Raw genomic sequence first — 19,230 nt, forward strand, 5'->3', positions numbered from 1 at the left:
GTAAGTGGTAAAAATTTTCCTAGATGTAATAAAGTTATTTTATGAGTAAAGATTCCAGACAGGTTCGAAACTCGTAAGGCAGTTCGGGTATACTCCGACAAAAACATGAGTTGACCCGTTTTATCCACACTACTAATACATTAGTATTAGTATTACATACAATTAAGTAATGCATAAGTTTGTCTGTCTGTCTGTCTGGTAGCTTTTTGCAGCTGATCATAGGCTACTTTTTGTCTGCCAAAGAGTATGTAATGGGCAAGGCAGGTGAGGTCTATCAGCACAAAAGAGACGAATTGTCGACTTTTTAAATTTCAATGTTAGATTTGAATCAATCTTAAAATTATACGAAAGTTAGACGTCTTAAATTCAGTAAATACATTTTTCGGTTATTTTATTTTTTGTAGTCTCTGTTATTTTATTTTGTAAACTTTTTTTTTTATAATTGTAAAAATAAAAGATCAGAAAACTTTATACTTCCGACTACACAAAATCGAAAGCACTTGGGTATAATACATTCCATAAAGTACTTTTTGGAACTTTTGGAAGCTACTGTTACACGTATTGAACAAACAAAGAAACACATTACAAGGCCATAAACCAAGCAACAAAGAGACCGACGTATACGTGTTGAAACTGATCCATCATGTCTCCTTTTAAAATAACAAAAACTCATATGATGCACACAACAGATGTTTTGTAAAAAAAACCGACCCCATCGACCCTTGTATAAAAAACTTCAATATTAAAAAAATTCAATCCGCATTTCTATTATGATAACTATAATTTCGTAAATTAGCTTTCTGGCAGAAACGTTTAAATGCAAATTTAGCACTCCTGAGTCCTGATATATTAATATTCTCCTAATTTTGACAAATTATTGTTAATTAATTTTGTTTCAAGTTTTCAATTTCGATAACATTAAGATGTTGATCCTTTGTAAGCAGGTGGTTGTGAAATATTATAAATTATATCTACTTTATCACTGTCTAGTGCCTATATATTTTAGACATTGATATGTACTTCAATAATAACATAACATGAAACTCTACCAATGACAGTTTGATTTATCACTACTTGACGCGTTGCTGGATAGGTACTTCCATTTGAATTACAAACATCAATATCAGAAAGCAAACATAATATCGACCAATAAAGAGTCCACATATCAACATGCAAAATTCCAATTAGATTCCAAACGTATAGATGTGATAAAAGAACCGTTATTGGAGTCGCTTATCTGTGTAATTAGAAAGGAACTAAGCTGTAACCATTTGCGTTTATAATGGGAACGTTTGAGTGCTATACAGTTGTTTGATAACAGTCGAGATATGTTTGATATTGATTAAATTACAATAAATGGGCATGCAAGAGAAATTCAAAAATTATCTAATCTCACGTAGGTACGGTGTAATAAATATAATATCAATAACTAACAAGGCCAGTCAACAAAGTTCAAAGTGATCTCCCACAAAATTGGCCCTTTTCTAGCACCGCGGATTCGTCATAAGGGAATGGCGCCATCAAATATTCAATTTTAAAACAGCCGCTAAAAGCGAAACGTCATCGCCTATACAGACGCAGCTGGGACTTAACGATTTAGAAATTTTGATACAGATGGGACACGCACTTCACGAGAGAGATAAAATAAGAAATTGCATTAGCAAAAGTGAAATTTTAAATGAAGATGGCAAAAACATAGGCTCAGCTGTATTAAAATAATAACTGTTTAGAGGGTGTGTTGATGACACATCAAGGTGGCTAGGGCGGTCGGGTCTGCTGAAAATTACTCTGTCAAGAACAAGAAAATGGCATAGAGTAAGAAAAATTTCATTAGCGCCAATCAAAATGACGAGGTCCAAAATGAAGCTCGCAAAGAGAGTCGTAATCACGGACTTCAGCATCACCCCTCAACGTGAGGTCTTATTAAAGGAATAATATTTACAAAACGAGACGCCTCAGAAATCCCCAAATTAAGATTTTGCCGAAACCCGCCCAACTTCCACAAAGTGGAATCATTAAATTAAAAATGTAAACTTTTCTCTTAGCAAGGTAATGGGCATCCCGATGTAGATAAATAGATGGAATAGCTGCAAAAAGGAGCATTTTCCTGTTCATTAAATTTTTCCTTCGCTTTTTATTTCGACCCCTGGTGCTAATTTTGTTGGAATTCACGCCCCTCGACTCCTCCCGCCGGGGCTCAATCACAGAAATTTTATATCCGGAATTAAATAAGTACCCGGCCGAATTACGAACCAAATTTAATATGAGCTTATTTATAGCGAAGCAACTTACTTAATTAATCAGATCCAGCATTCTACTTATTTGATTCGCAGCTAATTCTGTTACGGCGACTTCGAAGAGATCAAAATAATTGCTTTGCATTTTCCGTCTACCGTTGCTTTATGACTGACTTTTGAAGTTGTTCAAGATGTCAATCAAGAAATATTCTCATCAGTGGCAAGTTATTCCGAGGGTGGTTTATGTCAGTAACTCAATTGCCTATAAGATCGAGCTTGTAGATACTCGGCAGGAAACGTCAGCGAGGTCGGTAGCAAATGCAATTATATCAACTAATATGCCGTCTGCGGAGGACGGCGACTCCACCGCTTCTCAGCTTCATGCGATAAAGGGATAGTAAATAATTTGAATCTTTGCTATCGTGGTTTTTCACTTCAGCTTCTTGAAACATTTTGAAGATATCTTCTTGAAGAGTCTTCACGATACAAGCTATGTTTTAGCACGGAAAATTAAAGGATTCCCACGCGATTCTTAATAAAAAACATAAATTTTCGTGGATGAAATCTTGGGCATATGCTAGTATGTAATAATATAAAGATTAACTTAGACTATAAACCTGATTTGGGACTTTTTGCTGTCTTAATTTAATTTTATTCTTTTAATACGATGTAATGACAATACTGATCACTCTTGGCTTTAATATTCAATGTCAAATGCTTCATGAATCATGATATCGAATTCCCTTATAACATATTGATTGATTGGTGCAAATAAGGAAATCGAATTATTCAACGTCCGCCTCTCATTTGTTTCCTCTCCCCTAAAGCAAGAGAGGAAGAAATTCTTTCGGAGTTTTCGATTACTTGTCCAATTAATTTTATAGATTCATTTGTCTTACACGTTTTGAAAAATGCATTCGCTGAATATCAAATCGAGTTTTACTCTGTATTCTTCCAAATTAACTTTATCATTTTGTTATTCCGACATAAGGGTTACAATTTTTATTTTAATAATAATATTGAAATCATTTTCTTTTTGATAAGTTACCTATATTGTGTGCAAAATACTAACGTACCATACTTTATCTTAAGGTAAAACCGTGAAAATTCATAGTCAAATTTTATATTAATACTTTTGAAATCGAATGTGTGAATAGGAAATTAAAATCAGACTCAAAAATTGAAGAGTGAAGAGGCATCTTCTAAGTAAGCGCGCTGCATCTTAGGCTGCATCAACACTTGCTTTGCTTGATTGATTTGATTGCAGTCTATAAATTTAAAAAAGTACTTATAATGTGTTGCACACATTTCAACAAACCTATTTAAACATAATAATTGTCATTAGACTCGAAAACCCTAAAACAACGTTACCTCTAAACATTTGCAAAACCCCATAATAGACTCCCTTGCGTCACTCAGGACATGTTCACAATACGTTTCATCGCATTACTACTCGAGTGACCCGCACCCTCTGACTTGGTTCAAACATGGGTCAGGGATGGCATGCTTGCATACTTCGGGGAACAGATGAGAGGGAAAGTCCTCACGCCTCTGCGCACAACTGGGTAAATGCGACTACGGGCGCCCAATGCACCGACTACTCATGACATGATTTGTAGAAGGCCTCATTAAACACTAGAATTTACAGTTGGATTATGATTGATTGATAAAACGATTTATTTGATTCGATGTTAAGTGCAATCTGCAGTTGCAGGCTTGGCTTTTTGCAACATGCAACATTAATAAAGAAAAAATAACGATCTTATATAAATGTTTATGTGTAATCAGTGAATGACTTCTTGAATTGACGTTGACAACGAAATATATTAGAATTTACCCTAACTATTGTCGATCATACAAAAATGAATTAATTGCAGTTATACTTAGCTAATACAGAACGATTCCAAATTTTTCAACTTTAAAAAGTAAATAAAGTCAAATCATCGTTAGAATAACACGCCCATTACTATTAACAAAGGTCTTTAAATAAAACATAAGAATGTCGATAATAAGAAAATTCCAAAGTAAAATCACTTTCAAAACTTATCTAATATTGTCACGTGTCCACGTGTACTGATTGATTGGATGCATCGATTCATTTTATTCACTGATAGTTATAGAATGTGAAAGAGTTTAATGAATATTTAAATGTACCCAATTAATTCAAAATGGAAAATGATATTCAATAGGTACCAATAAAAATTTTAAGTTTTAATTTAAATCAAAATAGAATGTACTTCAACTCTACTTAAAGTTTAATCTGATTTTGTTTATAAGGAACAACAATTATTTTCCTTTATGACATACCTAAGTATTTAGTAGCCCTATGTACTAACAGCAATTTGACTTAAAAGCTCAGCGAAAATCTATTTCAGTTTCTAATAAAATAAAAAAACCGCTTTGAAAATAATACCTTCACTCGACACCACGAACACCGAGGTGTTTGCCCCTTTTGGAAACCATTTCCATTCCGTTTTCCGAAGTGAAAATTACCCGCCGACGGTCAAAGGGTTAACGATTTAGTGTTTATTTGAATTCGTCCTTTGTTAGTATAAAAGGCGTCAGAATGTAAGCGGATCCTTTGTTGTGATTTCTGTTTGTTTTGCTGAAAACGTTCCGTAGACCTTTTAGAGGTGGGCTGATTTTAATGTATTCGTTATAGGAGTAATTGATTCAAGCCAGAAAACTAAACTTTTGCTTCATTCTCTTATACGTGAACTTCGTAAGATTTTCATGTCAAACCTTAAAATTATACGTATTTAGTTTATAGTTTTGGCTAATGAGTGAAACTTACATAGTTCGAAAGAAATTCAAAATGCTACCGAATACGTCTCTACATTAATGTCATCATTGTACTCACCCTTGACGAACTAATTCACTCAATTTTTATCTTAATTCGTTGGAATTATGTACTTAGGATCAGGATCCAAAAGTAAAGTTGACATAGATCTGTTTTAATTTTGGAGTCCATTAGTAAAAATATCTGTATAATAACTATTATCTGTGATCCTCTTTATATGGGCAGCAAGGGATTATACCATTTGTCAGAATTCTATAACATTTGATGTAGGTAGCGGTACAACGCTGTATTCAGACAAATTAGTATTCTGGCATTCCAATTTTATCTCTGATATTATTTTAATTATTAAAATGTGTGATTTTTTTGTGTTGATACAGTGTTGTCTGTAAATTTATTTAAGAAAAAGGCTGGTCTTTTTTAAATAATCTATATTCTATTCAAATCCTCAAATTCGCCAGATGCGAGCGTCGGAGCGTCACTTACACAATACAATAAAATCAATGCGAACTCTATGACACATACGGAATGCATCAAGGCTACTGTAGCCAAAACATGAGAGAACGGCTACATCTTTGTGTTCCTTTATAAGTACCACAGCATGGCATCATTCCTCAATGAGGCCTCGCAGTGGGGAGCCTACGGTAGCTCCGCGGTCTCTTTTTGTGCGGCCAACGTTTTATCAAACATGTTAATGGCCGGCTTTATGATGCCAACAAAAGAAGCGTGCCAACGGAGGCGTTAAATCCTTTACGATTTGATGATGATGATCACGAATTTGTCATGGGATCAATTTGGACTCTTGTTACTGCTCATGCGTGTGTTGATGTCGTATTGGCTATTGTTATTATAATCCTGACAAGGACATTCTTTTTCAATAATTTTACATTATTATTACACTTTCTTACAAATAAAATATATTATTTAAAAAAAACAACCACACAATCATGCTTAAAAAACTAAATACATATAAAGAAATGCATTCAATACATAATCTAAATTACTCGTATAGGTTTGTAAATTTATCTGTGATTCATTTAGGATTCAACTGTCATTTCCAAATTATAGAAAGGGTATAAACCTGGAAGCAAAACAACGACAACTAACAATCACCCACAATTTTTCCATATAAATTAAAACATTAAAATAAAACACACCACCGAGACATGTGCAATCGATAACAAGGAGAAAAATGGCCAATCAAGCAGTTAAAAGTGATTGAATAAATTCAAATGTCAATGACATGAAACGGGCAAACCTTAACTATGGATGGAGTTGGCAAAAAAATAAACATTTAAAATAACACACATCAATAAGCAATTTTGATGGAAAAATAATACTGTGCTTAATAATCCTGCGACGCGGGTGTGTAGTTTCATCGTGTGGTCTTCCAGGTTTAAACCCTTTGCCTGCGAGCCGACCGGACTAGTGGCCGAGCCCACCCGAACGTTTCCGAACGTAAGTGAATCCGGCCGAACAAACAAAGCGCGAGTGACTTAGCGACATACCTGTCTGGCGCTTTCATTGACAGGCACCTGAAATGAAGAAAAAAATCCATCCAATTCGTTGAATATTTCAAATTTAAGTCAAATTTATTGCAATTTATGTCTGACACAGATAAATTTACATGAATTTCCAAGAACTAATAACATGATATTCAGCAGTTGTCTAATCATATTATGTTTCCAGGAGAATAAAATTAACGTAACCTTATCTCATAAAAGTGTGATCAATGAACCGCACAAAACAATCTGCATAGAAAAAAAGAGAGAATAAAATGAAACAGAAAAATTAAAAGTAAACATTCGGAAAAAAAGGTACAAACAATAATGTGGCAAAAACAGTTAAAAACAACATTGCAAGATGTATTAGGACAGTTGTTAAAATATGGGGTAGCGTGGAACGGCTTGACTCCGATGATATTGGTAGCTCGCACGCGATCCGCCCGTGTTTGCGTTCGCGCTGCGATACGCTGCGCGCCGTACGCTTCGGCCGAGTTATTGTTTTATTGATTACATCTCGTAATTGGAGTTGGATATGCACAAAGCAAGACCGACATCATGTCTAATATTATATTAATCTATATACATGATCATAACGTAACCAACTTGTGTATCCATCTATTAATATTGTGTTATGTTTAACTACATTTATAATAGCAATCCGAAAAATTTATAAATTACATAATTATTTTTTAAATTTTCTTATTTAACCTATCATCCTAACCAACCTGTAGGTAAATCTACATGATCATTAGCAACTTTCTGTATATTTAGTATGACGGTAAATAATCTATTCAATTATTAAACTATTTACCTGAAAATTTGATAAAATTACATAATATATTTTTAAATTTTCTTCTTTAATATTAGATACCACATCTTAACTAGATCTTACATAAACGCGTTGTTGTATCTTTAATTATAATTATGTAATTATAATTGTCCTTACTAAGGTTTACATTTATGTAAATAATTGCTAGATAATTATTTAACTAGCAAAGCTAATATTAAAGTCTGATAAAGTTGAAACCCAATGTTATTGTTTCATCGCATTTGCCCACAAAGATATCTTGACTCTGTTGCCTGTATGCCGGCAATCCAAATATCTAATTGTTATTCAAGATTTTACGATGGCCGAAGTTTTGTCAACGAAATACAGAATACTGCACGCAATAATATTATCATAACTCTAAGTAAGCACCTAAAAATATAGGTACCATGTAAAATAGATGTACCTACTTACACTTCCAAACTACCTTATTTAATAGTAGGTATGATCAATATGCTAAGTAGCGCTTAATTTTCAATAAAAGGGAAACAATGGTAGGATATGAATAAATTGGTCGATTAATATTGAGTCATTACGGTATTGTGCTGCCCTTTCCCAATGGACGAATTATTAGATTATTACCGGACGAGATCACGCAAACGAAATCGTAAAATTAAAGGAAGTCAATTTGATTAAATTGAATCCAATTTCATATACTTCATTTCCTAATAAACCAATCTATTTGCTTTCGCTTTTTATTAATATTTAGATTTCGAACATCATATTTTTCACTTAACCTTATTGGTATCCAAGTATAAGTACTTTGTATTCATTTATTTCATCAACATGATCTACGGTACGGTGCAAAATACTAGATCTAGAATTTTATTATTTTCTTAATTTAAACTGTAGCAATATAGGAGACATAACATATTAGGAGAGATGAATAAGATGTCCCGAATCTGAAATCAACTTATTTAAACAAATAAATAATGAATAAAATATAACCATAAAAGTTAAACATTGCATTTAGGACAATATACTTCGCGTGATCGGCCCGATGACTATCGCTTTGTTCGTCGGCAAGCACTTTTCTCATCGATATTGTAATCGACGGTACTCACAACGCAGATATCAGAGCGTACACGTAATAAATTCAAAAGAAACGAACTCGAAAAAACCAATCTATCAATATTAGAACACAAAAAATAATGCAAGTCAGTTAATAATCCTGAATCGGCAATCGACAATGGAAATAAAGTCACAGTCACTTTTTTAATAATGGCAACTCAGTTTTCTTTTTTATCGCCACCCTAGGTTCGTTTGACATTTGAACCGGCTGATGACTTGGGCGCCATGATTGATCGCCGCGACCCACTAAATAAGTGCAATTTAGCGTTTATATTCCCTCTTGTTCAATACAACTTATTATTAGTAATAACCGCATTAACTCTAAGTATTCTAATAATAACAAAATCAAACCTAGGTAGGTACTTAATTCATCTTTGATAAAACCGAAACTGCGATTCTTGGAACACACACAAAAGCTTTTAAAACCAAATTTGTTTTTAACATTAACATACAAATTAACTGTTGAAATGTGACTGGTATTCATTTGTCAGTCTGCAATGTCATTCAAATCTCATATTTGAAAGATAATAGACATCTGAAGCAAAATGATTTCTGACGCAATCTCATAAAGTTCAAATTAAAATTCCTGTTTCGTGTCGATCTTCAAGATGTTATTCCAATGGATGTCAATGATATTGAATCTTAACCAATAGAGAATATGGCTTAAAGTTATTTAGGGTTTGATTCGAAAACAGAAGTATAATAAGAGACTGCACACAATTTATCATCGAAGCAAGTATCCGCCCAAACCGCAACGAATTCTCTAGTAAATAAAACAAAACGTCACGTTTAATAATAAATAATTATAGTTTACAAAAATATTTGTATTACTATCTTTATGTTATACATTAGATTTTTATGTTATTTTTATACTTACAAGTATTACCTACTTATCAAAATGTTATCATACTTAAAATGTTTTAGAAGTACTTAACAAGTAAATAAATAGTATGTAACAGTATAATATTCATGTAATATGTAATAGAGGGGGTCTCAGCGTAACAAATAAATTACTTTTGACAGCTCGTAAAATTAGATTGATATGTTCTGGTTCTAGGCAACACGGGCAATTGAAAGTGATGCCGGGATGTGGGGGTCTAGGATTCTATTTAAGCCTATTTAATTGTCTGAAATATAGTAATTACTAGGTGATGCCCGCAGCTTCGCCCGCGTGGATTGGTCAGACCCCTGCAGCATCAGGATTGAGGAGTTGGAATCCAAATGTTTGATGGAACAATGTCGCTAAGTTCCTCTATCGATCAAAACAAAATTACACAAATCGGTTCAGAAATCTCGGAGATATCAGTGTACATAGTTAGAAAAACACATCTCCATTTTTTAAAGTCGGTTAAAAAGTAGCTTATGAAGTTATGTTACTTGTTGGTTAATCCTCTACTTGTCTGTGAAATTCCCGTCAAAATAGGTTCAGCCATTCCGAAGATTAGCCCGTTCAAACTGACAGACACTTCAATTTTATTTATTAGTAGTATACCTACCTAAAGTATAATAGATGTATGAAGAAAAAATTCTATGATCATCATTTTTTTTTAAATCAGTGAAAGTTACCTATACTTATTATGTATATTGATGAAATTATTATATTTAGAACATAAATTACATTGATAACTCTTAAAGGGATCATCAAATACGATGTACCTTGGTAGAAATGTAGCGACTGGCAATGATTTCGAGGGTCCTGAAATTACAGAGCTCTCAATTAAAACGAAAAATAATTACTTTCCACCCCTTTGTTAATCTGATTTGTAAATTTATTAATAAACAGTCGGAGTGCTTGTATCTATAAATGTAATTTAAATATTGTTCCGCAAAATTTCAGAGATTTTTATCCAAAAATTAACCAGGCAAGTCCTATTTACTTCAGTAGAATGAGTTTCTTTAAAAAATATAACTATGTAGTATGTACCTATTCATTCAAAGTTGTCTAAAACTATATTAAAATTGAATTTCAAATGTTCCAAGTTCATAATTTCGATCACTAAGTAAGTCAATACAAATCTAAAGTCATTTCCAAGCAAATCGGCCATAAGTTCTGGATTTCGATCGAAACAGTACAAAATACAGTAAAGTTTTAACAGCTTTCATTCCTGTAAAATATTATACCATTTTGCATCATTTTGTTCGCCAGCTCCTCACTTATAATACTTCAGAATAGTTTTATTTATGTGCTAGTACTGGAAACATTCATTTACTATGGATACCTACAGCATCGCATTTCACTCATTTCTCATAACACGTACCGACTGCTAAGACTTCGTAAGACTTGGCATCATAAAAAGCAGTAAGTACCGTAAACAAAAAAGAGCATAGCAACTCTTTTGCTACACCTGCCCCTAAACAAACTTTTGACATCGTTACAAACATTTTTCGGGAAAAATAATTGCGAATTTATCCTCCGGAGGGCATTCATTTTCCGACACTCGCGATTCAACCCTGAAACAACCCAATTAGAACATTACTTCTTACTTAGACGTCAGGTTTCAGATTAAGGCGCTCTCACACTAATGTTTTATCACTAACAAACATTTACATTTTATCAATCATCATTCACAACCAAATAGTTGTCAATCAGGAGCATTTTCCACCAAATTCAAATAAAACTAACTTGTTGGTATAATTAAAATAAAAGACGAAGTTTTGGAGTAACATCGATGAAAAATGGCATCCCTTATCTTAAAAGATATTTTAATATCATTTTAAATGTTAATCTAGAGAGAGTATCTATTAGCTGTAAATATCCAAAATTTGATTCAACTTTGTTTACCGATTAGTTTCAGCATGCTTTGCAAACAGCAACCAAAAATTTAAAAAAAAAATTGTAACAAGCTCTACCGATGAACTCCTATTTAAAAAAATTAAATATGTATAATATTTAATATACAGAATTCATCCAGTTTCTGTTTAATTATATCAATATATTATTATAGTAAATATACATATCGTTTAGAATTAGGTACCTTATTTCATAATCTTCAAAACATCGCTTGCACTGTAGCAGCGACTTTAACAAAATTTTCCCCTTTGTTATTGGTCCAAGCGGAAAATCCGTGCTTTTCTTATTTATTATAGTCGAAAAGAAATATTATATCTGAATCGTTTAAGTCCTTGCTCGCCCCGTACTTGTAATCCTTAAGATTAAAATGTTTGCCTACCTCTAATTAAAAGGGTTACTTTTTTACAAAACGATTAATTACTTGCTTGGTTCGTTATAACTGCATCTAAGGTAGGTATAATTAGGTTACACGTATTCTTTATGAAGTACTAATAGATATTTAAAATGAAGGTTAATGAAAATTGTAGCCTCAATATTACATTGTCAACTAAGAACTGTGCCAGTTCTTTCGATTTACTTAATTTATATTTACCAACGTATTTCTTCGATCTACCTAATGCAGCCGAATCTGCCACACGTAAGTATATACTGCGGCTCTGTCGAATCCTGCGGATCATGTCATGGTGTGCGATCACCTTAAACTCACAGTTTGCTAGAATAACATAATTCAAAGGCTCACTAGTATTCCTTGTATACAGATCCCAAAGTCAAGAAACGAGAGAGGTATAAAACACAACGGGAGCGATTAGCTGCAGGCATCGACCGAGTGCGTGCTCACGATTTATTTCACATAGGCAACATTATACTTCCAGTCGAACAGCAACAATTAAAGTGAAATATTCCCTATTTACATATTAACAAGGAATTAAATCGCATAACTGCAATTTATTAACTGCATCGGCATATCGGGATAGTAGTCTGAACAGTTTAAGGAAGATCTTGTCTTAGCTTAGAACCAGTTCGTATTGAATATGATTGGAAACTATAGCCTAGTTCTAAATAGTAGCTATTTTAATCATAGACTAGCTAAACCCAAGACCTATCTACCCAATAATTTCTTGCATAAAATGTGTTTCGGACTGAGTAGCAACAAGCGAAAAAAATGAAGATCATCATCGATCACTCATGAGATGGGCATGATGAAATAAAAACTGTACTTACAATAAATTCCTAAGCACAGTTTTAAAGCTGTCAACCATTATTATTTAGATCTAATAATGGTCAAAACTTATATATAAAACATGCATTAGGTGTACCTAATTATTTCATTACATGGTATCATTGGTACCTCTGAGGCCAAGTCCAAAATAAATCCCTAACAATTTTTTATACTTTTAAAATCACGCTATCGTGTAGTAAATCTGATTTCTGGTTATTTAAATAGTCACTCGTAGGTATATTAGACAAGAAAACTTTGAAATTTTAAAGTAGGATAGCATTGTAAAATACCTTCATATCCATAGAATCAGTCGAGAATATAACTGCATCAAATTAGCCATTTAAAAGATCCATATATCATATTTCCGGCGACTCATAGTTCCGGTTGGCGTACATTTGAACGATATTAAGGCATCAAAACACACGGAGCAAGGAACAATTTGTATAATTCAGGAAACAGTGCATTATGTTGAACTACAACAGATACCGATACGAAAGCTACTGTTGACTTTATTATGAAAAGTTAGGGGAGTTTCCTTCCATTTCCCGACTCTAAATGTCTTTTAATATTTATTGCTACTTTTCTCTTTTCACACGGTTACAACAATAGCGTAATACAAAAGCAAAAACTCAGTATTGTATACCTAAGCTGGAAAAAATATTTTTAAAACATACCAAGATTTTTACAAAATTCTAAAACCTTCCAACATAATATAAAATAAAGGTTTAGATACAAGAAAGTTTGCGTGGTGTATAGATTTGCCTGATAAAAATAAAATCTGTATATTCAAAAATTGACTACGTAATTATTAGTTGTTGATATTTGTAGTTATACCACATTTTTTGTTACGACAATATATTCTAATTTTCTTAACTCAATACAATGTTGTTAGCACACAGCTCAATCAGTGAAAATTACTAATTAGCGAGCACGAGCGAATCGTCCAAGCAATCCGTCTGAAACGGGGCAAGCGAACTGCTATCTAACCGATAAAAAACCTAACGTAACAATGCACTCACTGGCGCCAAGACATACGAACAAAGTAATAATTACGAGTCTACTAGGCCCAGAGACCACCGTTAAGCTTCAAACACATTAGAAGAGTGAACTAGGATGAAGAAACTCGGTTTGATCCTGAATCAGCGATATGTCAAATAATAGGTGAAGTGAAATCAAAGACAACTAGGCCACCTAGCGTCAAATATTGGAACATTTGACGCCTGCCAGTGACGTCGAAGCCTTGCCGTTTTGTTTCAAGTTCCCTAACTGTCGTGAACAGTGACATGACTGTAGTAATATAGTGTGGCGTGAGTGAGAGCAACCAGAGTCGTGAATTTTAAACATATACAGACGTGCATGACTCTAATCCATCGTGGCGCTCTGGCTGGCTGACACTAGATCTAGAAGCACAAAATAAGAAAGGTACAAAAACAAGAAAGGTACTACATATCAAAGGTAAAGGTATTTTGTGCTCAAGCGCGTACAGATTGGTCGGTCGTGGCATCAGCTGATGGAGACTTTACAAGTTTCAACAGACCGCATCACAGTAGCATTTGCGTCTTAAGAATCTTCTCTAAATTACAAAATTTGTAGATAGGTACTATGTTGTAGACTCTATTCCAGATAGGTACCTATGCTTCTGTGTTGCTCTGAATACTAGACACTGCCTGTTAAATTCGTTAGACTACAAAAGCGCTTTTGAATAAAAAAATGTTACTATCTAATTGATGAAAGCATCTTTAACGGGCTGATAGTGACTCCGTGATATTAAGATATCTATTATCATTTTTTGTAGATACCTTAAAAATAATTAAACCGTACAATAATCTCTCTGTTGTCTCTTACTCCGTACCGATTTCACCGTGTATACCTACGTGTCATTAGCAAAGCACATAATACAGTGCTCTATTATGCTACTTGATGCTAAACAGCTTTTATGTCCCACGGTAAACAAACATGTCGCATTGTGCTTCCATTACAACTAACACGTATTACAGACTAAAGCGCTCGTGTTACTAATTCGACAAACATCTTGACTGTGTGTACAGCGTGTTTGATGTTCGATTGACACGAAACCGCTTACGAAACACAATAATTAGAACTGTTAAGGAATGGAAAATACCTGAGAATTCCGATTGCCAGATAAACCAGCCCGATTGTGTGGGATTGCATATTGAAAAAGCATGCAACAGAGATAAGCGTTACATGCTTGAGCGACGTAAAGGCATCGTCGAGCAGGGGCTAATTGCATTTCCTACTGTGTTACTACTTACTACATGGATGCATAACGTGCTTTGCCGCTATTTAGATGTACAGTTTTGCTAGTCATTTTTATATCTCCGATTAGGTCCTCTATTACATTAATATGCTTCGTACTAGTTTATCTACATACATTCCCGATCAGATTATGTTTATAATTAGAGTTCGTAATTAGCATGCAACAGTAGTTCTGAAATATTTTTAAATTGCATTGTTATAATTTATTTAAACCAGTGAAACTCTATAATTTAAGATAGGTAATCGGTGAAATAAAGCAGATAAATAAAACTTCAGATCTGTTATGCCAACGCAATGGTTTCGAAATCCGTCTATTTTGGAAACCCAGCCATTGGCAATCGTTGGATCCAGTGTGTAAATTTTATCTACTGATTTCTTTATTATAAAGCGAAACTGTGCTGAACCAAATTACAGCTCGAGCTTAGATGTCTCCTTATAAATTAATGCTATGTCTGGTTCACTTTCTTGCATGGTTGCTAAACTTGGTTTCCGAAAAACGAAGTACTGCAACTGAAAGCTTTCAAAATATGGATCTACGAGAAAATGCTCAAGATCACCTGGAACAGCTTTACACCAAACACCAAAGTACTAAATTTGGTGCAAAAATGGAGAAAACTCATGTCCACTATCATACGGAGGAAGCTCGCTTTCTTTGGGCATTTACAGACAAGAGCCCATTTCTAGCTGTGTTGAAAGAAAGGATAATTGAACGCAAAAGGTTTCCAGGTCAACAAAGACGCAAGAACGATATAAGGGGTAGACAAGGCTTAGTTACCTGAACTTAAAAGTTTAGTTAGAGAAGTTTTTGTATTAGATATAACCGCCAAACTTCGCTTCGAAGAGGTTAACGCGATGATGAAAGCGAAACTGACTAACATATCAATAGAAACTTGAAATGTTACATCTAAATTAACAACAACGTAGACCTCGACTAAAAGATTTTTAAAAATCTAAATCCACGCAGACGAAGTTTTCATAATCGTATTAGATCGTCTGCGTGGATTTAGGTTTTTAAAAATCCTGAAACTCTTTGCTTTTCCGGGATAGAAAGTTGCCTACGTAAATTTCAGGGACGCAAACTACCTCGGTACCTTTCATACAAATTGGTTAAACGGATGAGCCTTCAAGAATCCTGTGGGAACTCTTTTATTTTCCAGGATAAAAAGTCTATGCCCGTCCCCAGGATACAAGCTAACTTTGTACCAAATTTCATCAAAATCTGTTAAACTGTTGGGCCGTGAAAAACTTAGCAGACAGACACACTTTCGCATTTATAATATTAGTATGGATAAGTATGGATTCCATTTAAGTCATGCAAAGTTTTATATTATACTAGATGACGCCCGCGACTTCGTCCGCGTGGATTTAGGCTTATCGAAATCCCGTGGGAACTCTTTGATTTTCCGGGATAAAATGTAGCCTATGTGCTAATCCAGGATATTATCTATCTCCATTCTAAATTTCAGCCAAATCCGTCCAGTAGTTTTTGCGTGAAGGAGTAACAAACATACACACACACACACACACACACACACACACACATACACACACACACACACACACACACATACAAACTTTCGCCTTTATAATATTAGTATGATATGACTCATGATAGTATAGATTTAGATTTAATTCATCCATCCATTTGAAAGACCAAATGGACACCACAACCGCTGTCGATTATATAAAGTTAATGCACATTATCGCTGCGTCAATCGTGATGGCCAGTAACCGCAACCTGTAACCCAAGTTGCGAATGGGCCTTGATTTATTGCATGTATATTTTGCCACTATTGTGATAAATATTGCCACCAACAATAATAGTTATAAAATCGTCAGTTGTTTTTTTTTGTGAGTATGTTTCGCTGGCAATACTCCGACATGGTTATCGGAGACTTTGTATAGCTTTTTTGCATTCCATTCATTCCATCAGCCTGTAAGCGTCCACAGCTGGACATAGGCCTTTCCAAGAGCGCGCCACCAAACACGGTCCTCCGCCTTCCTCATCCACCCGCTCCCCGCTACCTTCTTCAGGTATAGCTTAACACGGCATTTTGTTTAACCTTATTCTTTTCAAATTGTCATGAAACAGGTTCTTTTTTTTGTACTGTAATCATGATTTCTACGCTAAAGCCTTAGTAAATCGTCAGTTTACAGAATGTTTAAAAACTGTAACAAATACATACTATTCTGGTCCATTACCATGTTTAACTAATAGGTCCTGTATGTAAAGTTACCTTTAATGATCTTTAATTAATGACTCAGGTAAGCCATTACTTCTGAAAACATTGCAGTATTCGATGATATCCGCTGTTTCGCCGGCGTGGTTTTTTTTTTAAATCCTACAGAAACTGTTGGATTTTCCCGGATAAAAGTAGTTTTACATGACAGGTGTTAAGTTAGGGATTAACACCTGTCATGTAAAACTATCTCGATTCAAATTTCAGTCAAATCGGTTTTGTCATTGTGGCGTGAAGGAGTAACAAACATCCAAACATCTATATCTATACTAATAAATAAAATTGGAGTGTCTGTCTGTAATTTCGAAATAACTACCGCATATTAAGGTCATATGGTTATTTGAACGATACTATAACCGAATCACACGTTTTTAAAATTTTTGTCTGTCTGTCTGTCTGTCTGTCTGTCTGTCTGTCTGTTTGAAAAGGCTAATCTTGGGAACGGCTGAACCGATTTTGACAGGATTTTCACAGACAAGTAGAGAATTGACCAGGGAGTAACATAGGCTACTTTTTTAACCGACTTTCAAAAAAGGAGTTGTGTTTTTCTACCTATGTACACCGAAATCTCCGAGATTTGTGAACCGATTTGCGTCATTTCTTTTTTAATCGATAGAGGAACTTTGCGACATTGTTTCATAAAAAATTTGGAGTCCAACTCCTCAATCCTGATGCTGCAGGGGATCTGACCAGTCCACGCGGGCGAAGCTGCGGGCATCAGCTAGTTTATAATAAGTATTATTATAATATCTTGGTGGTTTCTTTGGACAGAGCTCGTTTGATTACCTCTTGATCATAAATCATCTTCACGTTAGAATCTTAGCCATGTTTTTAGGATTCCGTTTCTTTATTAAAAATCTTTGAACAATAATCAGGTATGTAGACTAAATAATATATTCGTACTACCCGTAACACATTCTTTAGAGGACCACATCATTCATCTCACTAAGCTAAACATTGACTACATTTACTTATAAATAAAATTCAAAGGACAACAATATTTGAGTTCATCCCACGACCCATTCTTAAGGGTTTAGTCATCAATCTGATATAAGGCATAACATATCTCATAAGAGACTAAACTTACAAACTCTCAAGTACTTTTGGCTAATTGGCTCGGACTTTATCAAAAGTTTCGATGACATTTACACGGGACCACCTCCGCGAGTCTTTTTGACAAAAAATATTGCCAGGTATTGAACACCCGATGCGAAGTGTCGATGTGTCGCTGTGCGAGATACGAGATATGAACGACCTTCACCTATCTGACAACCAGATGAAAGGTGTTTTTAGGGTTCCGTACTCAAAGGGTAAAAACGGAGCCAATGTCACTCTGCTGTCTGTCTGTCTGTATGTCTGTCCGTCTATCCATCTGTCTATCTGTCTGTCGGTCTGTCCGCGTGTCACAGGTCTGCAGCTCGTAGACTAAATGAGTGACAAACCTGAAATTTTAGTATTTGGTGTAGGTATAAAGTTGACCCAAAGCCAAATATTGAATTCCAATGACTGATGCTATTGGTGTACCGAAATAGAATAAATAATATACTACGTACTTTAGTCTACACTTCATACAGATAATATCTTGGCCACACACGTTGTTAATATATTATTACTAAAATTTTCGAAATATTTGAATTAGGTATGTATTACTTATAAATTTCGAGTGCGGCAACCTTTGTCCTCGACAAACAATAAGTAAAGACTAAAGAGGCCTATTCATAAATTTTTCCCGTACATGATAAGGGCAGATTAGGCCACCGGAATAGCAGGATGCGCAGCTAATCTTGTTTGCTCTACATTGAGCAAGTGTGTACTTTTTTCAAAATTCTATAACCACGAGATAATGAAAAGTTTGTGTAACATATCTTATAGATCATGTCACAAAACACTAAGTCGAAAAGATACTAGGAAAATTCTGCTTAGCTACGTATGCAGTATGCCGTCTAACGTTCAGTTTTTCTCACTACCTTAGAAAAAGTGCAATAAAAATGCAATTGGAATTCCCATGAAATAAACTCAAATAAAACAAACGGTAACAAACACAAAGAGCAGTACGAACTGGTGCACTGGTATAAATCAAGTTTTTCAATGAGCTTTATGCATTGAATATCAGATATCTAGTCTAGATTAGCATGTTTACACGCAACCTAAATGTATACTAGAAATGTGTACAATGTATAGGCACAATACAAAACTATTCCGTGGACAATAGAGACATCTGATTCGTAACAATGCATATGTATAGGAATTTTAATTGGAAATATGAG

The 19,230-nt window shown here is 34.4% G+C and overlaps 1 protein-coding gene across 9 annotated transcripts in view; it reads right to left on the reverse strand.

The window, feature by feature from the left end:
* LOC123869929 (dachshund homolog 2) overlaps nt 1-19,230 on the reverse strand; it is a 194,729-nt gene that overhangs the window by 150,386 nt on the left and 25,113 nt on the right. For 5 of the 9 annotated variants that reach the window (XM_045913031.1, XM_045913026.1, XM_045913025.1 and 2 more), the window contains exon 2: nt 6,543-6,569. The exons of the other annotated variants lie outside the window; for them this stretch is intronic. In XM_045913031.1, the coding sequence (XP_045768987.1) occupies nt 6,543-6,569 (27 nt within the window). The remainder of the gene's footprint in view (nt 1-6,542; nt 6,570-19,230) is intronic. 9 annotated transcript variants of the gene reach the window in all.

The sequence above is a fragment of the Maniola jurtina genome, chromosome 11 (assembly GCF_905333055.1).
Source record: "Maniola jurtina chromosome 11, ilManJurt1.1, whole genome shotgun sequence".
Lineage (NCBI taxonomy): Eukaryota > Metazoa > Arthropoda > Insecta > Lepidoptera > Nymphalidae > Maniola > Maniola jurtina.